The sequence below is a fragment of the Jaculus jaculus genome, chromosome 9, assembly GCF_020740685.1.
Source record: "Jaculus jaculus isolate mJacJac1 chromosome 9, mJacJac1.mat.Y.cur, whole genome shotgun sequence".
NCBI lineage: Eukaryota > Metazoa > Chordata > Mammalia > Rodentia > Dipodidae > Jaculus > Jaculus jaculus.
In genome coordinates, this window is record NC_059110.1 from 73,217,336 (window position 1) to 73,245,207 (window position 27,872).

General features: G+C 37.8%; 1 protein-coding gene across 1 annotated transcript in view; it reads right to left on the minus strand.

Annotated features, from left to right (window-relative positions):
- Positions 1 to 27,872, minus strand: part of Tnks (tankyrase) — a 194,778-nt gene that overhangs the window by 78,906 nt on the left and 88,000 nt on the right. Inside the window, exons 4-8 of the mRNA XM_004666930.2 lie at positions 26,528 to 26,564; positions 25,716 to 25,791; positions 4,730 to 4,824; positions 2,960 to 3,026; positions 2,501 to 2,687 (exon numbers count right to left, since the gene is read on the minus strand). Of these exons, the coding sequence (XP_004666987.1) occupies positions 2,501 to 2,687; positions 2,960 to 3,026; positions 4,730 to 4,824; positions 25,716 to 25,791; positions 26,528 to 26,564 (462 nt within the window). The remainder of the gene's footprint in view (positions 1 to 2,500; positions 2,688 to 2,959; positions 3,027 to 4,729; positions 4,825 to 25,715; positions 25,792 to 26,527; positions 26,565 to 27,872) is intronic.

Here is a 27,872-nt window from a genome sequence, read left to right on the forward strand (position 1 = left end):
TATATACAAATCTTGGAATCTTTAATAAGTGAAACAAAGCTATTATATATTTAGAAGAACCTCTATTTACAAAGTTGAAAATAACTAGAAAGGGCTGAAGTGATAGCTTAGCAGTTAAAGCAAATTTGTCTGCAAAGCCTAAGGCCCCCAGTTCAATTCTCCAGGACCCGTGTAAGCCAGATGCACAATGGGGTGCATGCACCTGGAGTATGTTTGCAGTGGCTGGAGGCCTTCGTGCGCCCATTTTTTCTCTCTCTCTTCCCCTACCTCTTTCTCTCTCAAATAAATGAATAAATAAATAAAATATATTTTTTAAAAATAACTAGAAAACTTCTCCCGTTATAAAACTTGACAAATTTAAACTTCAATATCTATAATAGAATAGAAGACATCCTAGTAAAGTATAATGAAAACACCTCTCTCTCTGTGCTTGTAAAATAATAATAAAGTATTTTTAAAAAGAAGGCAGTTTTCACAAAACACTTCTCATAACACACATAGCTTTTAAATTGTTGAAAAGTATCAAATAATGACATAGGGATAAAGCTGAGCCAGCTGTATAAACTATAAGGAAAAACTCAGGAAACAATAATATAAGTTTTGAGTAGAGTCTGATTTAATGTGGTAATTTTGCTGACCTCATACTGGGCTGGATTGGGTTAGTCATAGAAACAGGCCCAAATGTAATTACAAAGACCAGCACATATTTGTTTTAGATAACAAGGGACATTCAGGTATTCAACCATCTTTATCCGAGAAAGACAGAATACACAGGAAAAAAAAAATGAACCACACAATACAAGATTCCTATGGCAAGAATCACCCATGTAGAGTGAATAAATGAAGTTCTATAAGAATTCATTATCAAGATTATAATTATAATCTAGCTTGTACTGGACTACTAGCTAATAGAAACCAACTACTTAGATACAACAAATAGAACTTTTGGCAAAAACTAAGGAGATCTAGTTTAAAAGTATGGCCTTTAGGGGCTGGAGAGATGGCTCAGTGGTTAAGGTGCTTCTTTGCAAAGCCTAAGGCTCCATGTTCAATTCCCCAGTACCCACATAAGCCAGATGTGCAAGGAGGCACATGCATCTGGAGTTTGTTTGCAGTGGCTAAAGGTCCTGGTGTGCCCATTCCCTCTCTCCCCATATATTTATGTATAATGTGCCTATTGCTCTCTCTCTCTCTCAGATAAATAAATATTAAAAAATAAAAAAATGAGGCCAGGCGTGATGGCACATGCCTTTAATCCCAGCACTTGGTAGGCAGAGGTAGGAGGATCGCCATGAGTTCGAGGCCACCCTGAGGCTACATAGTGACTTCCAGATCAACCTGAGCAAGAGTGAGAGCCTACCTAGGAAAAGAAATAATAATAATAATAAAAATAAAATTAAAAATGAGTAGGGCCTTTAGTTAATAATGTGTCAACACAGGTTTATTAATTATGATAAATGTGCCATACTAACGTAATGTAATATAGGAATCTGGATATGGGGCATATGAGAATTCTCTAAACTAGTTTCATAAACTTTCTGTATATCTGAAACAAAAGATTTTATTTAAATACACACACCTACATAAAATAAGCATTTGTGAAGATTATTTCCATCAAATTATAAGCATTTTGTCATGTGACGATACTGGAACAAAACACGCACAATATATAGAAGCATGACTGTGCAGCTCTGTAGAGCTTAGAAAATAGTGAGTGCTTAATAATGATGGGTATCATCTTTTATTATCAATGGCACAAGAATATAAGCTCTACAAAGCTAAGAGACTTTTGTTCTGATTTGCATACTGCTGTATTCTATTACCTGTCACATAACTAAGTACTTAATAAATAGCTGTTGTTTAACTCATCTTCATTAGCCTTCAAAAGAAAAAGAGCTTTGACAAATAAGTTAGAATTATGTTTGAACACACACACATACTGTGTGCATGTACATATGGTGTTTGTGTGTATGCATTTAAAATTCTTGTGGAATTCATGAAGAAAATAAGAAATGATAATTATAGGGGTGGGAACATGGCTCAGTAGATGAAGTACATGTCACACAAGCATGAGGACCTGTGTTTGGACCCCAAAACACATGGAAAGTATTGGGCTTGGTGGCATACAACTATAATCCCAGTACTGGGGAAGTAGACACATGGAATTCCTGGGGCTCATTGGCTGGCTACTCTAGCCAAATTTTAGTGAGTTTTAGGTTCAGTGAGAGACCCTGCCTCAAAAAATAAGGTGGAGTGTGACTGAGGCAGATGCCCAGTGTCAAGCATGCCATGCACACTTGCACACACAAAAGAAGTGACATTCATACACAAGAACATCACACACATACATAAAAAAGAAATGAAAATTATAAACTAGTTCACTTCTAAGAATAGAAGAATATTACCTAAGTTAGAGAAAATACTGGCCCTAACACTGAAACAAAAATGAAATATTCTAATTTATATTTATCAATACTGGTGTCGGGATATAAATACATACAAGTCAGTCTTTCCCGAAGCTCAGGAGTTGGAGCCATATCCACAGCACTTTTGCCATGGCAGTTGACTAATGTAGGGTCTGCACCGTGGCTCAGTAATAAGGAGCAAACTTCTACCCGGTTCTTGGAAGCAGCCTCATGTAGTGGAGTGAACTGCCAGAGGTCCATAGCATTGACACAAGCTCCATGCTGGAGACAGGGGAAAGGCTTATGTTAGTAATCATTTCCCTCAATGAAAGCAACCTCAGAAAATATGTATTACTCAAAACTGCTTATAACTGTTTGAAATATGACTATTTTAAATGAGCTTTAAAAACACCTTAGTTGAATGTTTAAAATCTCTAAGCAATGGGAGTATTTTTAAAAATTGTTTCATTTGCCTAAAAATCTTATTGTCCAACAAACATATGAAGGATTTTCAAGTCATAAAAATGATACTGAGTATTTTCAATTTCTCTTACTTTTAGTAGCAGTTCTGTGACTTCATAATGTCCATAGGAGCACGCATTGTGAAGAGGCACAAGTCCACTAAACAGAGAAGCAAATTAAAATACATGAATTTCAAATATCCTCACTGATTTGTGGAGTGCTAAAGAAATCCAACACATTCCAATCTATTAAAAGTGTTTCAAGTATTCAACCAAATTAATTTAAACATAGTTATATTCATACCTTTTGCATTTATCTCATGCTTTTGGTGTATAATTCTTTTTTTAAAATTAAAAAAAAATTTTATTAGCATTTTCCATGATTATAAAAAAAATCCCATGGTAATTCCCTCCCCCCCTCACACTTTCCCCTTTGAAATTCCATTCTCCAGGTATATAATTCTTAAAAATAGCAGCACCAACTAGAAGACTACTAAGATAAAAGAAAGATCATTTGTTAATTGATATAGACATGATTTTATATAGCAATTATGGAAAGGATATGCCAACTGGCAGTTAAATAAAATACTTCTACTTTAATTCAGTTTCACAGTAATTTCAGTATAAGAACTAAATATCTAAACTGCTATGATTTTTATATCAAAGTATACGAAATGAGTTTTAAAACTGTATTTTTTGCAGTGTACTTCGCTTGAAGGCTTACCTATCATCTATCCATCTGTTTTTAGGCACACAGTCTAAAGAAGCCAGACCGTATACAGTATCAGATTCATACTCCAGCACTATTGTGACAGCATTCCCACACACATAAAACTTGGTGCAGGCAAAACAGAACTATTACAAAATAGAACAGACTCGGAAAGGATGGATCCACTTCCCATAACTTTCTTAAGTAAGTCCAAGTGTACACTTCCTGACATGGTGAGGAGCAGGATAAAAGGAAGCCCCTCTAGGGTATCTCTATGCTGTCAATCACAAAAGTAATATAATCTGCCTCACCTGGGTATTGCCAATTATCCTATATATGTTAAAGTGAGATAATGTAAAATGCTTACTCTTCATATAGGATAGCAAATGTCCATATACCTTTAGAGTCCAAACAGGAAATCGGTTTCAAGTTTTCTAAAATATGTTCAAACACAAAATAAAGGGTACATGTTGTTGTTTCCTACTCATTCCCCTCCCATATCAGCATGTATAAGGATGGCCTAGAGATTTTCTTAGTTTAGATGTCTCAAGATTTCATTAGAGGTTGTAAAACCCACCAGGTTAAATTATTGCCTACTTCTTATTTTGATTCATTAGTAAGAGGTAATCCTCTTAATATCTGATGAATATGGTACCTATACTACCAATTTCAAATTCACCTTTTTAATTTTTGTTTATTTATTTGAAAGCAGAGAAAGAGTTGGGGGGAATGAGCATGTCAGGGCCTCTTGCCCCTGCAAATGAATCCCAGACTGCATGTGCCACTTTGCACATCTGGCTTACATGGGTACTGAGCAATCACACTCAGGCTGTCCAGCTTTGCAAGTAGGCGCCTTTAACAGCTCCAGCCCCAATTAATCTTTCTGAAGTGCAATTTAAGAGTTCAAAATATTAAATTACAGAACTATAATAAATTGACAGGAAGTTATTGTGAAAATCTCTGTAATAGTAAATACATGAAAATAGGGTCTGGAGTCAAGCTTGTGAACATTCTTCTTTCTTTTTATTTTTTTTGTGAACATTCTTAATGAAAGGGACATATGATTTTCTTTGGAGCTTAAGTCTGAAATAAAGAAAACAAAGCAGAATAGTCCACATGAGAAACCATCAAGAGGAAGGCACTGGCACACCTACCCCTTGTCTTTTGCATGAACGTCGGCACCATGCTGGAGAAGAAGCTGGACTATCCGGACTCTGTTGTAGCCTGCTGCTAGATGTAAAGGAGTAGACTAAAGAAAAGAAAGACAAACACATTTCTTCCTCAGGTGATGTAATGATTTAAACACAGTGACTGTTGACAAGAAGAAATGCTGTGTTGAATGGCAAAATTCAGTTCATAACTGGTTAACAATTTATTCTTCTGGAGAGAAAATCAGAAGTTTAGTGTCATCTCCTATGGCTTGAATTTGGTCTGTCTTATCCAAAACTCAGTGTCTCATGGTACTAAAGCCTTGAAAAGGGAATAATGGCTTTTCTTCCTGCGAGAAAGGTAAGGGCTCTGCAGGTACTAGATAGTAACATCTAAGTGAGCTGACGTAAAGCAAATATGGCTTTTGTTTTGCTCAATCTCTGGATTTTTCTCCCTCCATCTTACCTAGTTCCTCTCTGCCTCCTTCCACTCCCACCTTCCTACACAAATGTTGCCATGAGATATATCCACTTTCTGTAAAGCTGCCAAGGGACCATTGCCAGATGCTCACATCATGCTATTTGTATCTTCTAGCCACAAGTATTATGAACCTACACCCTCTTTTCCTTACCCACATACACCGTTCTTGTTGCTCTTACAGGCATGTGGTCATATCCCCAGAGTTGCAAATAGCTTCCTAAATTCTAGATTTTAAATCCCAATTCTTGCATAAGAATTGATCTAAAACTGTAGCGTTCAAAACTTCTTTAACAGGAGTGACTGGGAAGTATCCCTGAAGACCTATCTGAAGAAGCTTCAGTGACACCACAAGGAGTGCCTTTTATACTGCATTTTATTTATACAAAGCTGATTTAGCAATTACCATTTTCAAAAATGTAAAAAGAACATTTGAACAAAAGAAGTTTACACTTACCTTTATTTTAGATATGTTTCTTAATTCAAGAGAGAGAGAGAAAGAGAGAGAGAATATGTGCATCAGGGTCTCTAACTCTAGATGCATGTACCACTTTATGCATCTGGCTTTAGGTGGGTACTGTGGAATTGAACCCAGGCCAGACTTTGCAAGAAAAAAAACTTTAACCATTGAGCAATCTCTCCAGCCCATACATACTTATCTTAGTAGTTTATTTAAAAGATCAAAATATAGAAAACTGAATTTTCAAATTTTAAAGCCTATTTTAAGAGTAAAAATTATAATGCTTTAAAATGGCAATATGCTTAGTATAAGGTACTGAAATTTATAACTCAGATTAATGAAAGAGTTTGTCACTGACGAAGTTGAAAATGCCTGAAAAATCAAGTGGCACTGAAAATGTGGAATTGAGGAATGAATTTCAAAAATTCTTAGGACAACTGTTTGAGTCCGATGACCTGACAGATCTTGACAGCAAAGGATATGATAGTGTACTGTTTGAACATAGCAATGACAGAAGGAAGCAGCAACAGGGTGGGGAGTAGAGAACTAGGACTTAGTTTACTGAATTTAAAGGGCCAACAGAAACAAGCCTGTGGCAATGTCAGAGATGAAGAGCTGTAAACAACACAGGCCTATAGTCTACAGAAGTCGACAAGAAGTTGGAGCTGGAAAGAAGTGCAATCACTGGCATCCACCAGGAATCTGATAACGTGTGAAGTGATGGGACAGTGTGGTGACTAAGAAAACATCCAGTTTGCCCATATGATGTTTATTTCTCAAAAATGGAGTCCTTAAATAAGCTACATATAGATTAATTCTTCATTCAGAATGACAAAAGATGAGGAAACAAAATTCTAGTTTCTGAGGAGTCAAATAACTAGAGAAATCAGAGGACACAACACAGGGTAAAAAGAACACTAAAATGAGGGCAGCTCAGGATGGCATGGAAGACTAGTGGATGCAAAGCAGACCTATTGCAGAGTCAAGGAGCAGGGTGTAGCATCCAGGTCAGCCTGTAAAGCATTGTTTTCTCAGCTGAGACTTGAGGATGTACAGAACTCATTCAGACAAAAGGATGGAGATCTTCATTCCAGATAGTGTGAAGAGTACAAACTTATACTTAGTACACAAGGATATTTGAAATCCACATAAATTTAAAAAAAATAAGAAAATAGTATATGAAATTGGGGGAGACCCTAAGAACAATGGAAAACAACCAAAGAATTTGAAACCGAAATCTACTTAAGATTAGAGTTTTGGAAAGAGTAATTACTACATGTAAAATAAAATTGAGGTTAGGAAACAAACCTTATGGTAGGAAAATCTGCACAGAAGGCCACAGGACAAAGGCATGATAACAATGTTATTAGCCCATGATTACACCTGCATATGGGTAGGAAAATGTAAGCTCTGGAAGTGGAATGCTAGCCAGGAACAATAAGCCTGGGAAAGCTGAATGAGACTTTCCTAGTGACCATTCCAAGCTGAGTACTAACTGTGCAGCTGCACTAGTGCTGGAAAGCACATCATCTAGTCAAGATGTATATCTGTGAAGGTGTTGAGTGCCAAGAGAAAGACATAAACTGAGAGCAAAAGATGACCTGAATAAGCTTATGCCACTGAGAGCCCAGAATTTTTCAACGTATAGAAAACAAAACAAAAACTTTTGTTTGTTTGTTTGTTGAGGTAGGCTCTAGGTCAGCCTGACCTGGTATTCACTATGTAGTCTCAGAGTAGCCTCGAACTCACAGTGATCCTCCTACCTCTGCCTGCATAATACTGGGATTAAAGCTATGTGCCACCACACCCGGTGACAACTCATATTTGTAAATGCTATCTACTGTTGCAAAGCAATTATAGAGCCAGGAAGTTTAGGCCTAAACTTAGGAATAGTTACCCCATCCCATAGTGACATACTTAGGCCTTAACTGTCAAATGGCAAACCAATGATAACAGTAATTTTCTAATTGCTAGAGTAATTAACACTGTAATTTTGGTTTCAGATATCTAAAACAGAACCATTTATAAAATGCTCACACATGTTTTTAGATCATTTGATGGCAAGAACTACAGCAATCAAATATTTAAGACCTCAATATAAACAGACCAACAATCATGGCCAGACTGTATACTTATCCCCCAAATAGGTGGTTTTGTTGAAAAAATTTTAAGACAAACACACTGAATGATCAATGATACACTAAAACTTGAGCCAAATAGTGTTCCTCGGCTATAAGAAATGGCATTACTGGGGCTGGAAAAATGGCTTAGCAGTTAAGCATTTGCCTGTGAAGCCTAAGGACCCCAATTCAAGGCTTGCTTCCCCAGGACCCACGTAAGCCAGATGCACAAGGTAGCACATGCATCTGGAGTTCGTTTGCAGTGGCTGGAGGCCCTGGCGCATCCGTTCTCTCACTGCAGGTTTCTCTCTCTATTACTCTCAAATAAATAAACAAAAATTGTAAAAAGCTGGGCATGGTGGCGCACACCTTTAATCCCAGCACTCGGGAGGCAGAGGTAGGAGGATCGCCATGAGTTCAAGGCCACCCTGAGACTACAGAGTTAATTCCAGGTCAGCCTGGACCAGAGTGAGACCTGACCTCGAGAAACCAAAAAAAAAAAAAAAAAAAAAAAAAAGAAATGGCATTAGTAATATTTTCCAATGTAAATTAATTACTGGAAGATCAATTAAACAAATCCCTAATTCACAGTTTTCTTCCTGGACTCAGATTATAAGCGGAAAAAAAAACCCTGTAAGTTTATCTACCAAAAGTCAATATAAAGAGATGAGCTTGAATAGTTGTGAGGGAAGGACAAAATGACACAGGTAACACATAAATAGAAGACTTATATGACACTGGAAGGGTGGGGTGTGAGGGGTGTATATGAACATACTGGAATGAATAATAACTAATTCTTTATGAACCAAATGAAAAATTATTTTAAAAGATTTTTCTAATTTATTTATTTATGATAGAGAAAGAGGGAGAGAAAAAGAGGAGAGAATGAGTGTGCCAGGGTCTCTAGCCACTGCAAATGAACTCCAGTTGCATATGGCACCTTTGTGCATCTGGCCTATGTGGGACCTGGAAAATCAAACCTGGATCCTTAGGCTTTGCAGGTACATGCCTTAACCACTAAGCCATCTCTCCAGTGCCAAAGCTTAAAGAAACATAAAGCATCCATGTACTCCTTTCCCACATACAACAATCTCTGGTTAGTAAGATTTTGTTTCATGGGGTTCTATTACACCTATTTTATTTTCCATTGGAGAATTATGAAGGAAAGTTAAGATACTGATAATTCACCTCTGTGAACTCAACATATTCCTTTAAAAATCTTGACACCTTCATAACTCTAAGTTATTATCACACCTAACAGAATTGTAGTAAAACTTCACTATTATTTAATGTTGATGTCAATACTCAACTTTTCTGATTGTCTCAAAAATTGTCTTTATAAAATTATTTTAGTGAAATAAAGAATAAATTTATTTGTTATTGTGTTTATCAGTTTCTCAAATCTCCAACAGTCTATCCATTCTGAATTTTTGTTAGCAGAATACTGTCTTGCTGAAGAAAGTACTAGCTTTTTTCCCACTTATTTCTTTCTTCATGATTAGCCTGTAGCTATTATCTAAGTTTCTTAAGACTAGAAGTAAACGTGTCTCTTTCAACTGACACTTTTAAACAATGTTTCATAGGTATTATTAGATGGTTCTATAATGTCAGATCAGGTTACACATCATACCTGGACATTTTACTTTTAGTGAGAATATTGCTCTAAGTACCATCAGTTTTGGGAAGACAAGACTACTTCTATGAAGTTTGTATTGACAACTTCCATAATTATAGACAATAAGCCATGATAATTCCCCCCCCTCACTTTCCCCTTCACAACTCTCCTCTCTATCATATCACCTTCCCCCCAATCAGTTTCTTTTATTTTGATGTCCTTGTCTTTTCCTCCTGTTATAATGGTCTTGGGTAGGTAGTGCCAGGCACTATGAGGTCATGGGTATACAGGCCATTTTGTGTCTGGAAGAGTGTACTGTAAGCAGTCCTACCCTTCCTTTGGCTCTTACATTCTTTCCAGCACCTCTTCTGCAATGGACTAGGAGCTGACAAGACTATATTTCTATGAACTCGTGAATGAGTTTCCAGAAGGTAAGAATTCTTTTTTTAAAATTTTATTTTGCTTTATTTATTTATTTGAGAGAGATACAGAATGGGGGAGGGAGAGCAGGAGGGAGGGAAGGAGAGAGAGAGAGAGAGAGAGAGAGAGAGAATGGATACACCAGAGTCTCCAGCCACTGCAAATGAATTCCAGATGCATGCACCACTTATACATGTGGCTTACATGGGTCCTGGGGAGGTGAACCTGGGTCCTTTGGCTTTTCAGGCAAGCGCTTTAACTGCTATGCTATCTGTCCAGCCTCAAGAATTCTTTGATGAACTTGTAAATTTAGGTATTACTTCAGTAATTTTTTAACTTCTTTATCTCATTTAAAACTGCTTATCACTATAAATGAATATAAAACTTCAAAGTTTGACTTTTTGGGACATATAAAACTATGCCTTCTCCCTAAGTTTAACTTCAAAAGTGAGATGCCATGTATATTTTGTTTTAACTAGTCCTGTCAATTGCTTTTTACTTTCTGACTATTCTCTCTACAATACAGTTCCTTTAAAAATTATAAATAAGTTATATTCTCTTTGAGAATTTAAACAGTCCAAAAATGCAAAGTAAATGTTGCTATTTCTCTCTCAAGACCCTCTCCCTGTGGTAATTGCTGTTTATAGCTACATGAGCATCCTCTAAGATATCCCCCATGCCTACGAATGTGTATGTAGGTTTCCTTTGCAGTTATTTTTGTTGCTGCTGCTTTTGTCACATAAATTGGACTACATTATATTCTTTTGTGATTTGATTTTTTTCCTCCTAATGTTACTACACAGAACTGTATTATTATCTTTAATATAATTTTCACATTTTAAATGTAGAACTGTCTTATTGTTTACAATAGCTCCATGGTATTTCTACTGTGTGGCTGTACCATAATGTATTCATAAATCAGTAGTAAGTACTTCATTTTCAATCTGTCTTATCAAAACACATCTCATTTGGGTCCATTATTTGGTTAATATAGATCAGTGTATCCCTGTTACAAATAAATGTCAGCCATTAAGACAAAATTCCTATAAAAATACAATAAACATGTCAGGAGCACTTTATTCAATTTCTGTCAGGCACAGGGGCATGAAGAATCTGCTGTGGAAAGAAGAGCCAAGAAGCGATTTGTGACACCAATACTTACACGAGAGCCTACACAAACTAAAAGTTAGAGAATCAATAGGGACACAAATCCCTGGGAACTAAGTACATCTCACTGCTGAAGCCTGTCTTTTGAAGGGATGTTTTAAGTAGTACTATAATGAAGACCAGAAACCTTGATGTTTCTTAACTTTTGGGCTACTACAAAGAGCATTACAAAGTGCATATACATTAACGCGTTCACACTGCAGTACTAGGGCCGGAAACTACTACCTCCATAGAACAAATGAAGAAGCAGAGGAACAGAGAGATGATAATCTCAGGGATCCCATGTGAGTTCTCATTCTACCTTTTTCTTTCTACTGGCCAGGAGCTTGGGGTCTAAGTAGGATATTCAGAAATGGACTGGTATGGCTAAGTGACAAGTGTCTTGAGTACCAGTTTCAGGGATCTCCTTGGCTCTAATGACATGAACACTCAGATCCACAGGTTACCACACATTAAACTCTATCCACATTGAATAGAATTAGAATAATGTTAGGTTCCGTAATAACAAAAGCTGCTTAAAGCCAGTCTCGGGATAGCAAGAGTAGGAGGAATAATCAAAATGAACTTGAAAGGCAAAACTTAACTCTGCTCCCTGCCCTCTAAAAGATAGTCCTCCAGAAACTTCAGCTGCTTCTTGTAGAATAATTCCTCACCACCCCGACATTGTCACATATTCCTGCTTAAAAGTTTTATACCCCAAATATACACTGAATCTAGAAATGGATCATCTCCGCTATTAAGGATTCAGTCTCTTAGTCTTGGTCTCTGTCTTCAATCTCCCTCCTTTCCTTCCTTCTTCTCTCTCTCTTTGGGATGTGTGTGTGCATGCATGAGTATGCAGTGTGTGTGTGCGTGCGTGCACAAGTGTGGTGTGGCATGGTGTGGGTGTGGTGTGTGTACAGATTCATGTGTACATGTGGGGAGGGAGGAGAATGAAGATGTCTTTCCTCCTCTACCACTCTTCTACATTATGGGCTTGAGAGGGAGTCTTTCTCTGAACACAGAGATGCTATTTCTTTCAGTCAAACTGGCTAACCAAGGAGTCCCAGCAATTTTCCTACTTCTACCCTCTGTGGGGCTGGGATCATAGGCATGCATAGCCATGCCCACCTTTTTATGTGGGTTTTGAGCATTGAACTGGGATCCTCTTGGGCCTTTATGCTTGCAGGGTGCATTATTTTATCTGCTGAACCATTCCCCCAACCCCAAGGTGTTGGGGTCTCCCTCTCTGTCTCTAATGTAATTAAGGAGAACCTATTCATACTGCTTGTGAAGGATCCAGTGTTCCAAGGCTCCTTCCAAGCAAAAGTCTATGGACTCTAATAGAGTACATGCATAGAGGTAAAGTGGTGATGGATTATTGCAAAGTCTGAGTGTATTACTTCAAAGAAACATATGTAGTCATCTTTAGGAAGGAATTTGGGGCATTTGAAAAGTTATAAAACTAATGCAAATTCAAGGGCAGTCTAGGTAAATTAGTAAGATTGTGTCTCAAAATAAAAAGTACAAAAGCGGGTCAGGCATGGTGGCACAAGCCGTTAATCCTAGCACTTGGGAGGCAGAGGTAGCATTGCCATGAGTTCCAGGCCATCCTGAGACAACATAGTGAGTTCCAGGTCAGCCTGAGCTAGAGTGAAACCCTACCTAGAAACACCAAGAGGTGGGGAAAAAGTACAAAAGAAAGATCAGAGATGTTTCTCAATGCTTGCCTCACATGCAATAAATAAAAAAAGCTTATAAAAGAGGATAAAGAAAACTGTCTTTAAGCATATGGACTGCAAAGAAAGAAAGAACAGGAGAAAGAATGGAAAATAATAGTAATTCTACAATGTAATCTTTGTGAGACTAAAGCTCCGGCTGCCAAGTAAAGTTTAACTTTAACATTAGCTTCTGGAAACTCTGAAGAGAGTGTACAGCAGCCAGCAACATGTGCTTCTCTTTTCCAACTTTTGCATCCAGAACCAGCAGCAATACTGAGATGTGAAACAGGACATGAGCTTCCAGCTTCTTCTCAGGAGGTTCGTATTCATATGGAGAAGGGAAAAAAAAGGTTGAGTGATCTCAAGTTACATTTGAAACATGAGTTTCTCATTGTTCTATGAAAAACAGCTGATACACTTTATGAAAGCCAGCTTTCCTACTCTGACAGCAACCTGGTATTTTATATTTTAAAAAGAAAAATTGTCACACCACCCAAAACTCACATGAATTCTTGTTTTAAAAATGCCAATTTCTTTAATGAGGTGGTAGTCATGTTGGGTTTGACATTTTCTTTCTGTCCTGGCAGTGCCGGAGACTGAACCCAGACCTTGTACATGCTAGATAAATGGGCCACATCGCCATCCTGGAACAACTTCTTATAAATGGCATCTCCAATATTAGGTTTTCATACCTAATCAATGAATAATGGATAACTTATTCTTGAAAGGAGAAAGGTCAAGTGGTAATGACTGGCCTTGAAAAACATCAACTGAAGGGACTCATTTTACAGTAGATCATGAGGAGTCATTTTAGGTATAAAGCTGGAGAGTGGCACATTATTTAAGCTGATCTGAAGGACTTTAGAGCTATGCTGCCACCATAAGGTTCTCTCAGTGGTAACACTCTTGTTATTTCTGTATATACACATGTGAACATAGCAGGCAAAGGATGTAAGAGGGAGAGGCCTCCAATTCTTCCCTTCCACTGCCTGCACACACTAAACTGTGAAGGCAGGAGATTTTTACTGAGGTTTTTATGGTATACAAGATGTTATGTTGCTATTAAAAAGTTAATTCATCTTTACAAAAGGGAAGTTTAAAAAAAGATTTTAGAATTAGTCTGTGTTCAAACTTCTTAGTATAGCTACTGAAATATGTTATTTCAAGTGATAATGTTAGAGTGTTCTTTACAATTTTCACTACTGAAGCCATTCCTAGAAGATAAAAAAGTATCTTACTATGGAAAACATCCTTTCAAAGGGAAATTTCCTGATCTTTTACAAGTTTTTCTTTATAATTCTAATCTTTTGTGGGGAAGAGCCCAACATAGGGTCTCGCTCTAGCCCATGATGACCTCGAATTCACTATGTAGTTTCAGGGTGGCTTCAAACTCAGGGCAATCCTCCTACCTCAGCCTCCCAAGTGCTGGGATTAAAGAGGTATACCACTATGCCGAGACTTATAATTCTAATTTAATTGAAGGAGGAAAGAAATGAATATGCATGAGAAATAAAAAGGAAAGAAATCTTCATGAAAACTTACATTCTCTTTGAAAATTGTGTGTGTGGGGGGAGCACTTGTGAATCCCCATATATTTGGAGGTCAGGGAAAACTTTGGCCATTGGTCCTTACCTTTCATCTTGTTTGAGGAAAGGTGTCTCATTCACCGTGGTGTTTGGCCTGCTAGGTGGCCCGTGAGCCTCCAGGGATTTCCTATGTCTACCTCCCGCCTTGCAGGAGGAGTGCTGGGATTACAGATACTGTGTACCACATCTGTTTTACGTGGGTCCTAGGATTCAAATATGCATCCTCATGCGTGCTAGGAAGCATTATATCCACTGAACTATCTCCCCAGGCTCCTTCAAATCAAATTCTTTGTAATTAAAAAGGGCAGAGGATTTAAAAGCAGATAGTATTAATTATTTGTGACTTCCTAAAGTTGCTGTCTTGAAGTACCTCTCCCAATGTGATGGGAAGAAATAAGGGGTTTCTCTCTGGTTGTGGGGGATTAGTGTCCTAAAGAGAGATGAGGTTTGCTTGCAATCTACTTCAGGAGCAACCCAGGAGAATGCAGCCAGGAGGGAGCCCACAGCAGAATCCATGGTCATCAGACTGTTCAAGCCAAAGACAACACTTAACCATCATCGTTGCAGGGGTGTTTTAAATGATTTTTTATTTATTTTTTTATTTGAGAGCGACAGACACAGAGAGAAAGACAGATAGAGGGAGAGAGAGAATGGGCGTGCCTGGGCTTCCAGCCTCTGCAAACGAACTCCAGATGCGTGCGCCCCCTTGTGCATCTGGCTAACGTGGGACCTGGAGAACCAAGCCTCGAACCGGGGTCCTTAGGCTTCACAGGCAAGCGCTTAAACGCTAAGCCATCTCTCCAGCCCTGTTTTAAATGATTTTATCTGTTACACTTGATAATAAAATCCATATGCAGATACAGGCATAATAAGCATCCCCAGCCCACTCCACAGAAGAACTAGGATATCAGCAGCACCACTGAGCTCCACATGCTTCTTAACCTTCCCCCTGGCCATGGCCAGAAGGTTATCTGTCAGCTAGTCACAGCTGTGAACTACCTACTAAGATAAGTTTGCCTTATTTGTAGAGGCAGAACAAACAAAACACTCTACACATTCTAACAAGTTGTAAAGCAGATGTTGCAGTACTATCCTTGTACTTTCTAAACAAAACTGTAATAGTGAACCACAAAGCCTCTCTTCCCTTAGCTATTTAATGTGGAAAACTGCCAGAAATGTGTGATTCTGGATACAAGTGGAGAAGAACCCAAAACTATGAGAAGGGTGTCTAAGAAGTGGTAAAATGAACAGCCAAGTTTTACCATTTGCTTTTTAACACTTGGTCCCCCTTCCACTAAAAACTCTTCTCTCAGAGAAAAATAGCAGGGCTGCCACATGTACCAATTATACTACTAGAAATGTCATGCTTGACAAAATAAGTTTAAGTGGAGTAATTTCCTAATGAAAGATTTTAAAGAAATATTTTATTTACTTATTTGAAAGACAGATAGATCATATAGGCATGGAAGGGCCTCTTAGCACTGCAAACAAACTAGATGCATGCACCACTTTGTGCGTCAGGCTTTACGTGGGTACTGGGAAACTGAGCTGGACCATCAGGCTTAGCAAGCAAGTGCCTTTAATTGCTGAGCCATCTCTCTAGCCCCCAAACAATTTTAAAGACATTTTCAAGCACGTATTATTTCAAAATGAAAATATATATCCTAAAGACCTCATAAACTATATGCTAGAATAAGTAGGCAAGAAAAATTACTAGAATGTATTTCTGCAATACTGTAAGGTATGAACTGCTCAGTGAGGGGTATTTTAAAGAAGTGATTTGATTAAATACACAATTAACCCTAAAGTACTTAAGGATCTCCCTGATGCAGACTTAATATGTTTTGACCTTCCTGTAAGCCCAAGTGACATCTGAACTATAATCCATAAAAGCTGAAGATTAAAAACATGATGTGACCTTTTATCTCCTAAGATCTGGCAAGAATGAAGATGATGACACAGGACACCAGGGAGGCCAGATAATGTACCCCAGGTAATGATACACTTTCATACAGAAAAAGAGGAGTTCTTCAAGAGCTATTTTTCAGATACCATGCATGTTTAGCTCAGTGTGATGCTACAGATTCTTAACTCACTGTTACTAAAGCTACTACTAATGGCTAACAGATAATACCAAAGTATATTACAAGTTTGGGATACTACCATTATGTGGTGGTTTGGTTCTGGTATCCCCCATATATTAAAGTGTTCTGAATGCTAGGTTCCCAGCTGATAGAGATTTGGGAATTTATGCCTTCTGGAGGCAGTGTGTTGTTGGGGGCGGGCTTATGGGTATTATAGTTTCTCCTCGCCAGTGTTTGGCACACTCTCCACTTACTGTTGTCTATCTGAAGTTGGCCGGGAGGTGATGTCCACTCTCTGCTCATGCTGTCAGTTCCCCCTTCCATCATAAAGTTGATATCAAGGAATGGTGTCATTGCTTCTATGCATCTGAGTATGTGGCTTTTGGGCTTTTAGAGCTGATTTTTGAGAGGAAAGTAGAAAGATTTGAAACTTTGGCCTAAGAGATGCCTTGCAGTGCTGTAAGCACAGCTTGATGGACTATTCTGGTCATAGTTTAAAGACCTGAATGCAGTAAGAACTATGGACTGTGAGGTTTGGCTTATGAGGGTGAGAAAGAGCTTCGCCTGAACTGGGTTAGAAGCAGTTTGTATAAGAAGCTTGCTGTTATGCCCAGGTCCTGAGAACTTTTGCAGGGTTTCACTGAGTAGAAATGCACTGGTATATGCAGAGAGATATGGCACAGAAATGAAATCATTGGGCTATAACTTCTGCCCTTTCAGCTGTAATTGTATGAGAGATTACAATGAGTGAGATTGGGTCAGCTGACCTGCACTGGGACAATGAAAAGAATGCAGTCTTTTGAATGGGGCCGGGATGTTCAAGGAGTGTCCTGTTCTTCAAAGTCTACTTTATTCCACCCTGGATTAACAAATTGACGCCTCACCTGGTATTTGGAGTACAAGAAATGCAAGAAAGGGAGGGTCACTGAATTTGCAACATGGTCTTGTGTCTTGGAAATGCCCATGGACAGTGTGAAACAGGTCTGCTAAGGAATGCCTACATAGAGACCCGATGGAGCCATGAGGATGAACCATGGGTTGCAGTGAAGACCTAGTGGAAATGCTGGGACCACAAGATGGCTACTAAGGAGAGCTGCCTGCCCCAGATGAAATTTTCCAGGACTGTGAGTAGCCTAGCTGAAGGGGTGAAACTGGAACACCAGAGACTTGTCAGAGGTTAGAATTATCAGAATTGGAGATTTGTAACTGACTAGAGTTGTTGGACTTGGAGCTACAGAGCTGGATGTTTGCCATGTTTAAATCTTGTATTGGTTGAATATTTCTTTGCTATACCCAATGTCATATTTTGCAGTGTTAATGTTTATTCTGTGCCATTATGGGTTTGGGGGGGATTTTTGTATATTATAGCACAGTTAAAAGATCTTGGACTATGGAAATGTTTGGACATTATTAGGATTGATAAAAACTGTGGAGACTTTTAAAGTTTGACTGAATACATTGCATTTTACATCATGGAGGGTTATCAGTTTATGAGACCAGGGGCGGAATGTTGTGGTCTGATTCAGGTGTTCTCCAGAGGTGTTCTGAATGCTAGGTTCCCAGCTGATGGGAGATTTGGGAATTAACTCCTCCTGGAGGCAATGTATTGTTGGGGGCAGGCTTATGGGTATTATAGCCAGATTGTCCTTGCCAGTATTTGGCACACTCTCCTGTTACTGTTGTCTATCTGAAGTTGGCCAGGAGGTGATATCCAACCCTTTGCTCATGCCATCATGGAGCTTCCCCTCAAGTCTGTAAGCCAAAATAAACCTTTTTATTTCCCACAATCTGCTCTTGGTCAGGTGATTTCTGCCAGCAATGAGAACCTGACTACAACACACTGAAACCCTGTAAGTGTGAAGACACAGGGATCTAATAAAATATTCTATGATCACACAGCTAGTAAGTTCTAGCTGGTCTTCTAATTTCAAGTTCCTAACACCATCATATCAAAAGATATATGCATCAAGGGCTGGAGAGATGGCTCAGTGGTTAAGATCATTTGCTGCTTTCTCAGGGTCAGAAAAAGCCATATTTGACTCCCTAGAACTCATGTAAAAAGCTGAGCATGACCGTGTATGTATGTAACTCCACTCCACAGGAGGCAGCGAATGGAGAATCACTGGAGCTTGCTGACCAATAAGCAGCTCCAGGAAAGACTCCGCCTTGAGGAAATATACTGATGAGTATAAAGGAAGAATGCCTGATATTCCCTGGCTTCTGCATACATGTGCATGGGTGCTTGCATCTGTACATGTACGTGTACACACACACACACACACACACACACACACACACACACACACACACACAGATTGTACTTCATGTTACTTTTTGCTGTGGGTGAGGCAGCAGCTGTAAGGTACAAATTTAAAGTAAATGAATATATCTTAAGAAGTGGATACATATGGATGGCATTTTAAAACCTTCAAATTCTCCTTGCAAGTGTCTATGAAGACTGATGTGAAAAAGATGCATTCCTTTTTGTCTTTTTAGATATTCAGCACTAAATTTAATTTCTTATAGTCAAGTAATTTACTTGTTGTCTACTAGTGTGGTAGTTTGAAAGTATGCCCCCATAGACTCAAGTGTTTCATTAAAGCTTTTAATAGGGGTCTTCACTCACCTGGCTGGGAGAGGTATCACTGAGGGGAGATCCTGGAGTCCAGCCCTAAGGTGTGTTTAGGGGCTGTCTGGTTTCCAGCCCAAAGGTATGCAGAGAAGCCTGAGCTTTAGCAGAGTCTCTGCTGCTTGATACCAGTTTGTATTTGATGCTTTTGGTTTTTGAGGCCTATGTGATTTTTTTCTCTCTACTTGAATCTATGAAAGGGAGACAGCTTTTTTCACCATCCATGGAAATTCCCCAGGATCTTTAAGCTTGGAATAAATTCCTTCCTCCCTGAAACTGGGCCTGGTTTGGATGTTCATCCCAGCAACATGAAGATATCTAAAACAACTCCAAAATAAATCACTCTAACAATGGTATGTTACTTGGGCAGCTCTGAGCTCAATGGAGCTAGGACACTAGGCTGGGCTGGGCTGGGCATTCAGATGACAAGAACATGTGTGAGGCCTAGACAGAATCACTTACAAACATGCTGGGGTCCAGGTAGGTCTGTTGGCTATATGGACCTCTCCTTTTGGCTACTTGAGCTCCCTCAGGGAATGGTAACTGGGATCCAAGATAACTACTCCAAAAGCAAGAAATAAGCAGCTGTCAGGCCAATCCTAAAGTTTATCCTGGACCAGACACAACACTACTTCTGCCTCACTTTATTCATCAAATCCTAGGATGGGAGGCACTGTGAGAGGGGGCTGGATAGAGGCCTAAATGAGAAGAATGAAGAGTCTCCAAAGTAACAATATACCATGCAGTGATTAGTAATCAAAGTTCTGTTCTTTTACACTACTTAAAGAGTAGGGGCTATTGAGCAAAAAGAAAGATTCTATTTGTATTACAATATAATAAATATATATAATCCCAAAACTTAAATAAAACAGATATAAAAGGAGGGGGCTGGAGAGATGACTTAGTGGTTAAGGTGCTTGCCTATGAAGCCTAAAGACCCATGTTGGACTCCTCCAATCCCGTGTAAGCCAGGTGCACAAAGGGATGCATGCACAAGGTCATTCATGTGCACAAAGTGCACATGCATCTGGAGTTCGATTGTAGTGACTGGAGGCCCAGGTGCACCAATTGTCTCTCTCTTGAAAAAAAGAAAAAAAAAATCACAGCAATTCTGTATTTCACCTGTGCTCCGCTGGATGTACTTTAAGAAATTCAGATGAGGGCTGGAGATAGCTTAGCGGTCAAGGCGTTTGCCTGAAAATCCAAAGGACCCAGGTTTGATTCTCCAGGACCCACGTTATTCAGATGTACAAGGGGGCATATTTTCAGTGGCTGGAGGCCCTGGAGCACTTATTCTCTCTCTCTTTCCCCCCTTTGTCAAATAATAAATAAATAAATAAACTTTTTAGAAAAGAAATTCAGATGAATACTGCAGCATTAGTTCCAGCCACACATTAATTTTTTTAAATATTATTTATTTATTTATTTGAGAGCGGCAGACACAGAGAGAAAGACAGATAGAGGGAGAGAGAGAGAATGGGCGCGCCAGGGCCTCCAGCCTCTGCAAACAAACTCCAGACACGTGCGCCCCCCTGTGCGTCTGGCTAATGTGGGTCCTGGGGAACCAAGCCTCGAACCGGGGCCCTTAGGCTTCACAGGCAAGCGCTTAACCGCTAAGCCATCTCTCCAGCACCACACATTAATTTTTAATGAATACACACACACACACACACACACACACACACACACACACACACACACACACATATAGTGTCAAGGACACAAATCCAAGTATGGCCAAAAGCTTTAAAAATACATTACAAAACTAGGTATCTTATCTGCTGTAGTTATGTGCTACAAACTATACTGGCACAATTGTCACACGACTGTACATAATCCTCTCCAATACCTTGTGCAACAGTAGGAGTGTCACCATATATGAGTAAACTGAACATTCTAGAACTATAGTCACAGACTTTGAAAGAGCCAAAAATAGAAATAGCACCATGACCATTCAGTTTGTTTGTTTTTTCAAGTATATTACATGTCTTCACTGTGTCTTCAAGGTATAATACTAACCTTTACATCGCTTTTTTAAAAAGTTGTTTATTTGTTTGAGAGAGAAAGGAAGAGGGAGAGAGAGAAAATTGGCATGCCAGGGCCTCCAGCCATTACAAACGAACTCCAGACCCATGTGCCCCCTTGTGCACCTGGCTGACATGAGTCCTAGAAAATTGAACCAGGATCCTTTGGCTTTGTAGGCAAATGCCTTAAGCACTAAGCCATCTCTCCAGCCCTTATATTATTCTTGATTGACCGATATTTAAGATAGTTTTTTGAGCACTTTGCTTTCTATTTACAGGGTCTTATTGCTATTTTATGAACAAATATTTACACAGCAGCACTTGACACTTAAAGTGTTATTTTTCTAAATTAAATGAAGGTCCTCCAAATTGCCTGTTTGTGAAATTATGGTTCCTTATAGAAAGGTATGCATATCTAAATACATCTTTGTTTTCAAGGTAGAGTTTCACTCTAGCTCAGGCTGACCTAGAATTCACTATGTATTCTCAGGGTTGCCTCGAACTCACAGTAATCCTCCTACCTCGGCCTCTTAAGTGCTAGGATTAAAGGTGTCCACCACCATGGCCAGCTCTAATATTTTTTTTAAATATAAAAATTCCAGGAAAAAAGCTCTCCTTTACTTTGTACTTCAAAACTGTAACAAAATGAGACATTTAAATTTCAGCATATTAATTTTAATGATCATGATAATGTTTTAGCCATTCCATCAATTTTTGAGATAATCATGAATAAATATAATTAATCATGTATTTATTTCCCTGCTATATATTCAGGATTACATTATTCATGGTAGGGATTGTTTTTGTGAGATCAATATATGAAAGGAGCAAAAGGAAACCTAAAACCCTAGAAGCTACACTTAACATCTTTGAAATTATTAAATATTAGTTATTTTCCGTATTTGGTATCAAAGTAGTAAGAGGAATAGTAGATATGTGAAGATATGTATGATTCTCATTTTCACAAATTCCTTGTTAGGACAAAGATGGAATACATTTAGGACATTTGCTTGGAATGATAAAAACACCATGTTTTTATGTGTTAGAATAAATTTAAGATGTATTTAAATACATTCATTTACTAAATAAAGAAAATATTTAAAGCCAGGTTTGGTGGCACACACCTTTAATCCCAGCACTCGGGAGGCAGAGGTAGGAGAATCACCATGAGTTCGAGGCCACCCTGAGACTACAGAGTTAATTCCAGGTAAGCCTGGACCAGAGTGAGACCCTACCTCGAAAAACCAAAAAAAAAAAAAAAAAAAATTACTTACTGAAAAATAAGAAAATATTATCACCTTATATTCTGGTATTAAAGCAAGGTCTGAACATGTAGATAATTGGTACTACAATATACGATAGTGACAGAAAATACTATAAAGGGAAATGAATGGATCAGAAAAGAAGGTTTGGGAACACAGAAACTGGCTCATGGAGAAAGGAATCAGTGATTAAAGTCCTGGTTGAGCTTCACTGCGATGAGGAGCTGTGGAATGGATGGCTAATCACAGTGAAAAAAGAGAAAATAAATTCTATGTAGGCCCATATATTTCTAAAGTGGTTGATACTAACAGCACGTATATAATTCAATGAAGGTAGCATTTTGGACTAAGATATTGCCAAACATTCTCTACCTTTTTTTTTTTTTAAGATAAAAGATTAGAAATTTCTAGAGCAGCCAATCTCTAGTTTTGACTGATAATGAAATGGCAAATAATATATGAAGGAATCCCCCAGCTGTGAACTGAGCTTGTGTACTATGTTTCAAAGACCAAATCAAAATGGAATTACTTATGCTAAAGTTCATGACCACAAGGGGAGACCAAGTTGTTTAACTTTCTGAGAAATTACAGCCAAATCTCAATTCAGGGCAGTTCCATCTTATGTGGTAAGAAAGTCTTCTCCACCTCAACTTTTATAAACAGTGGTCACTTCAAAGAGCCAGTCTGCTTTGTTCTACTTTCCACTGCTCTTCCCTGTCTATAAAGCACACCTCTTCTGCTTAGCTCAGGCTACTTTCTATTTCATAGGAAAGTCTAACATCAGAGATAAAAGTCACTTTAAAACGTAATGTTATATTTTTTTTTCATTTTTCTTTTTCTTTCCATTTTTCTTGAGACAGGATTTCATTATGTAGTTCAGGCTGGCTACAATCTCATAATCCTCCTGCCTCAGCTCTCCAAATTGCTGAGATCACAGGTGTACACCCACAGTGTATGGTGTTAATTAAAATGAAATAATCATTAAATATGTATAAAACCCTTAATAGTTCACTATTTTCAGAATTCTACAGATTAGAAGCACAAATGTTTATAGGAAATCAAAATATTAAGTCACTCACATATTACCTAATTAGATAGTCATCAAATTACATTATAGAGATGTAAGCTTATTTAAAATTTACACTCTCTATAACCACACACATTACATTAAAAAGGAATACTAAGTCTCAATCCCCTACAGATCTCAGGAAAATTCTCCACCTACAAAGCACTATATAAGGAGCATTTCTTTCTAAAACCATTAGCAAGTGGACATTTCCATGGGCTTAAAAATTACATACTAAGAGCTATAGTAAAAACAAAGAAGACAGAAATCATTAAGCATTAATGTTTTTGGAAAGTCTCTAAAAAGGATATGATTTGTACAGCATGTTCTAAAATAAAATAAAGTTAAGTAAAACTACTTTCAGTATGTGATAAAATGTGATGCATTATGAAAGGGTATCACTATCTTCTCATAATGTAAAATTGAGCTTCCTAATTCTAGAATAACGCATGTAGATGGCCTGAACATGTTTGTTAAAACCTGAGCCGGAAATGTGTAATACAACAACTAGATTTGCTGAGGTGTTTGCTTCACGAGGGGCTCTTAACCTAACCTCCACTGGCTCTGAAAGGCACTGCCAGCTCCATGGCTTCCCCACAAGTCATGCATGTTAGTAAGAATTGCTTAGTACCACTGATGAGGATGAAAATCTAAGTATTGATATTACTCTACTTAATGACATTTTAATTGTGTTTTGCAAACAGATGATGGTTGCAAATCGTTCCTTATGATATACATACAGCAAAAAAAGCTACTAAATGCTTTGTCTAATTTTTTCATTCTATCTGGTTTAATTGGAAAAAACAATCTATAAAAGTGAGAGAGCACATTTTTGGAATATCACTGAATTATTTCAATGTCGGGAATCCTTAAACACAATCTCTAGATGTGTTCCTCAACATGTTTTCCTCATTAAACTAATCCGTTCTCCCTCATGTTACAACTATCCAGAAATAATTTAACAGGTTAATACAAATAAGAACACAAAATAAAACACCTTCCATTCACATACTTCTGATTTAATTTTCTAAAAGGCAAAGAGTGGAGATAGTTTTCTCACTCAAAGGATAAAATTATGTTGATCAAGGATAAACAGTAATAGCCTACACTACTGCTACATCCAAGTGCAAGGTTTGGTGCAAAATACAAAGACAACTAACAGAGGAGTAGAAGAAAAAGACTAGTGTGTATATAACTACAATTTAAGGAATCTCTGGAAAGTCCATAAGATAATGCAGAAACAAAGTCACAGAAATGCACTGAGAACACTGGTTCAGGTAAAAGTAAGTGCACCCTCCTCAATGAGGAGAGATCATGGAGCTCTTCTGTACATATAGGCAGGGAGGTAATTTATTAACAACTATGTCCTGCAGTAGTGTTATAATCGTAAGGGCTGGGAAATGATGCTGGTGTGGAAATCATCTCCTGTGATAGTCATTTCACATGAACTAGGTGGTACTAAAATGGTAAGGAAAAGCGTAAGTAGGATGGGCTTTAAAAGATCTGTCTAAAAACCATAGTTGTACTTACAGAGAAGCCCTTTTCTATACAGACAGAAGTAACTTTACAGACTGAGAAGATTAAAATAAAATATGAACCTCAAAATATCCACGTGAGTGTTAAACTCCCTGAAGCAATTTTAAAACTGAAGAAAAAAAAAGATCAGTTGCCACTTAAAAACACCTCCTGAGAGTAAGTGGCAGCACTGAGTAAGACCTCGCTAGTCTATTGCAGTATGGAGCGCTCAGTTTTCAGTCTGTTAGTAAATCTCTGCAAAACTTTGCAGCCCGTTACCTGGGTTGAAGCAGATTACAATTCCATCTAGCTGTATATTTCATACCTTACAGTGATGACAAGTGTATATTAAGGCACAAGATTCCTCTTTTATTCTATTTTCATTTAACAAGCCAAAATTAAATGAAAGTAAGAATAAAGCAGAACGATCATGTAGATCTTAAAAAAAAAATCATTAAAATGGAAAATCTGCTGGTATCAGAAAATAAATCTGCAAAAAGAAAGAAAATATGCATGTGTCCTAATAAAGATGAATGTAAAAGTCCTAAATATTTTCATTAATGTACACAGAAAATGTGTTCATATTAATCACTGAAGAAAACTATATGCCATTCATGCAACAAACAAGTTTCAGTGCCTGATATTTATGAGAAAAGGGTTGCTTAAAGATCTATGTATTACCCGCACTTTGAGTGTCATTACTGCCAAGAAGCATTTCATTTTACAGTGAAAAAAGATGCCAGTAAAAATATAGCCATAAATATGTATGCATGTATATGTACACAGAGATACATATATGCATGCCCACTTTGAAAATTTTATAGTACACAAGAAGTACTGAAGGGGGTGGCACTCAAACAGCTTACCTTTCGTCCATCACTTGCATGGCAATTCACATTGAGAGGAGTCAGTAAAGCCATTAGTTTTTCTTCATTACCACTCCTATGAAAAGGTAGTAAGTCAATTTCTATAATACGATAGGGCTTCTTAGGAAAATTTATGCATATTTCTCACAAGAGAATGGAAAATAATAGGTGTTTTGTTTTAACTTTTACATAGAGCACAATGGGTCTCTTATGTTTACTTTAATGAATATAATTCCTGTTATCATTATATAGTAATATATACTAGATAATGTACCATGCAACATCTTTGTTTTACTAATCTATATAAAGTCATCTTAATTACAAACTTTATTCTAAACAATGGTCTAAGACATTGGAGTTTTAAAAATACATTCAAATTTTGTAAAGAGGTACTCAGTTAAATTATCAATGATCAAAAACTAAACAAAAACAGCTAAAGATTTTAACACCTACTTTATGTCTCTCACTCCAGTGTGGCTAGAACAATCTTTAGTGCAAGATAAAGATATAGACATATAAACACTCTGAGAATATCATCTGAATGGCTCGGCACCTAAGGATTGCAGGTACCTTATAAATGCTCCAAATAATATTAACTCATAATCCTTGCAACAGTAAAAGGTATTGTCATTATCTTCACTAACACTGTGGATAAATACAGTATACAGTGAATGAGTTGGTCTTATCCACACTACTGCTTAAAATCCAAGCAAGACAATAACATGTTATAAATTTTTCTGGTCCTCCACCTGCCCTTCCCCTCTTCTCCCGTCCATGCATTATACTCACTTAAAATGAATGGAACCACTTACCTAGCAGCTTCTAGGAGTTCGTCTTTCTTGTATTCACCTAGATGATTGCAAAATATCATGCTGTTAGCATTTGGCAGAAGACAGATTAAGAAATGCAGTAGGCAGCAAATAGAGAATTAAATCGAGAAGAACAGAAAAGGAGAGTCCACACCCCGCTGGGTGATGGAGCCGTGACGTTAGGCAGCTTGTGAAGGCAGCATCACCAGTGCCTTGGAGACGGGCAGCAAATGGACGCAGCTTCTTGTCCAATCCTCAGATGAAATAGCTTTCTTCAGACAACCAATGAATGCTAAATCTCGTGTCCAGAAACACATTCCCTCTGATAACAGCATGCCAGCTGAAGACAATGTCCCCTCCCCCCTTTTCTATTCAGGCTGTCACAGTGCACTTGTGAGGCATAATACACCCTGAGACAAAAGCAAAATAACGTAGCTCTTTGAAGATACAAATTACTAGTCCTCAAGGAAAAACACAATTTCATCTGTAATGATATGGAAAGTTTTTTGTAATTCACTATCACTGAGCTTTACAGCAACAGAAAATGCAAATATCAGAACCATGAAGCCTTTGCCTCGATAGGAAAGGTCTGTAGACTAGAAATACGTGAACTACGTACCAAATGCTACGAACCTCTTGAAGCAGCGCTCCAAAACCCAAACAGGGAACGCGTTCTTAAATGACCACGATAACACAGTGTGCTTTAACCTTATTTTGTATAATAAATTTTATAAACAATAAATCTTAAACATAGTTTTTAAAAGGAGGCTAGGGTCTCAGAGAATAAGCAGACATACAATTACTATAATGCGCTTATTTCCTCCCCTTCTAATTTTTCACAATGGATTTTCAAAATATACTGCAGGTTGAAAAAAAGAATTAAGAACCTTTGATAACAAATATCTTAGGGTATTTCAGCTCTAACAAGTTTCTTTTGGAAGCTCAATTGAAGGGCAAGGAGCTTAATGATACAGTGTTTCTTCCTTCAATAAATAAAATGAATATCCAGGACTGTGATTCAGCTATAATACACTCAGTTTGCAGCATCATCAAAGAAATAATTACACAAAGTGGTTGGCAAATCACTACATGAAAACAAGTATTGATAAACATATAAAAAGAAATTGAAGTTATAAAATAACCTTTATTTTTTAATCTCTTGTAAATATAACTTATTTCCTATTTGCTAGAAAATGCAGTAGAATAATGAAAATACTAGAAAGATGTCCAGGGCCACCAAGCACAAGTTTATCTCCTATAATTGTTTCCTAGCAACTGTTCTTCAGCTTTATCTTTGTCTTCCTAGGTTAAGACTTAAAATCTACAAATGCTAACTAGATATTTTCAA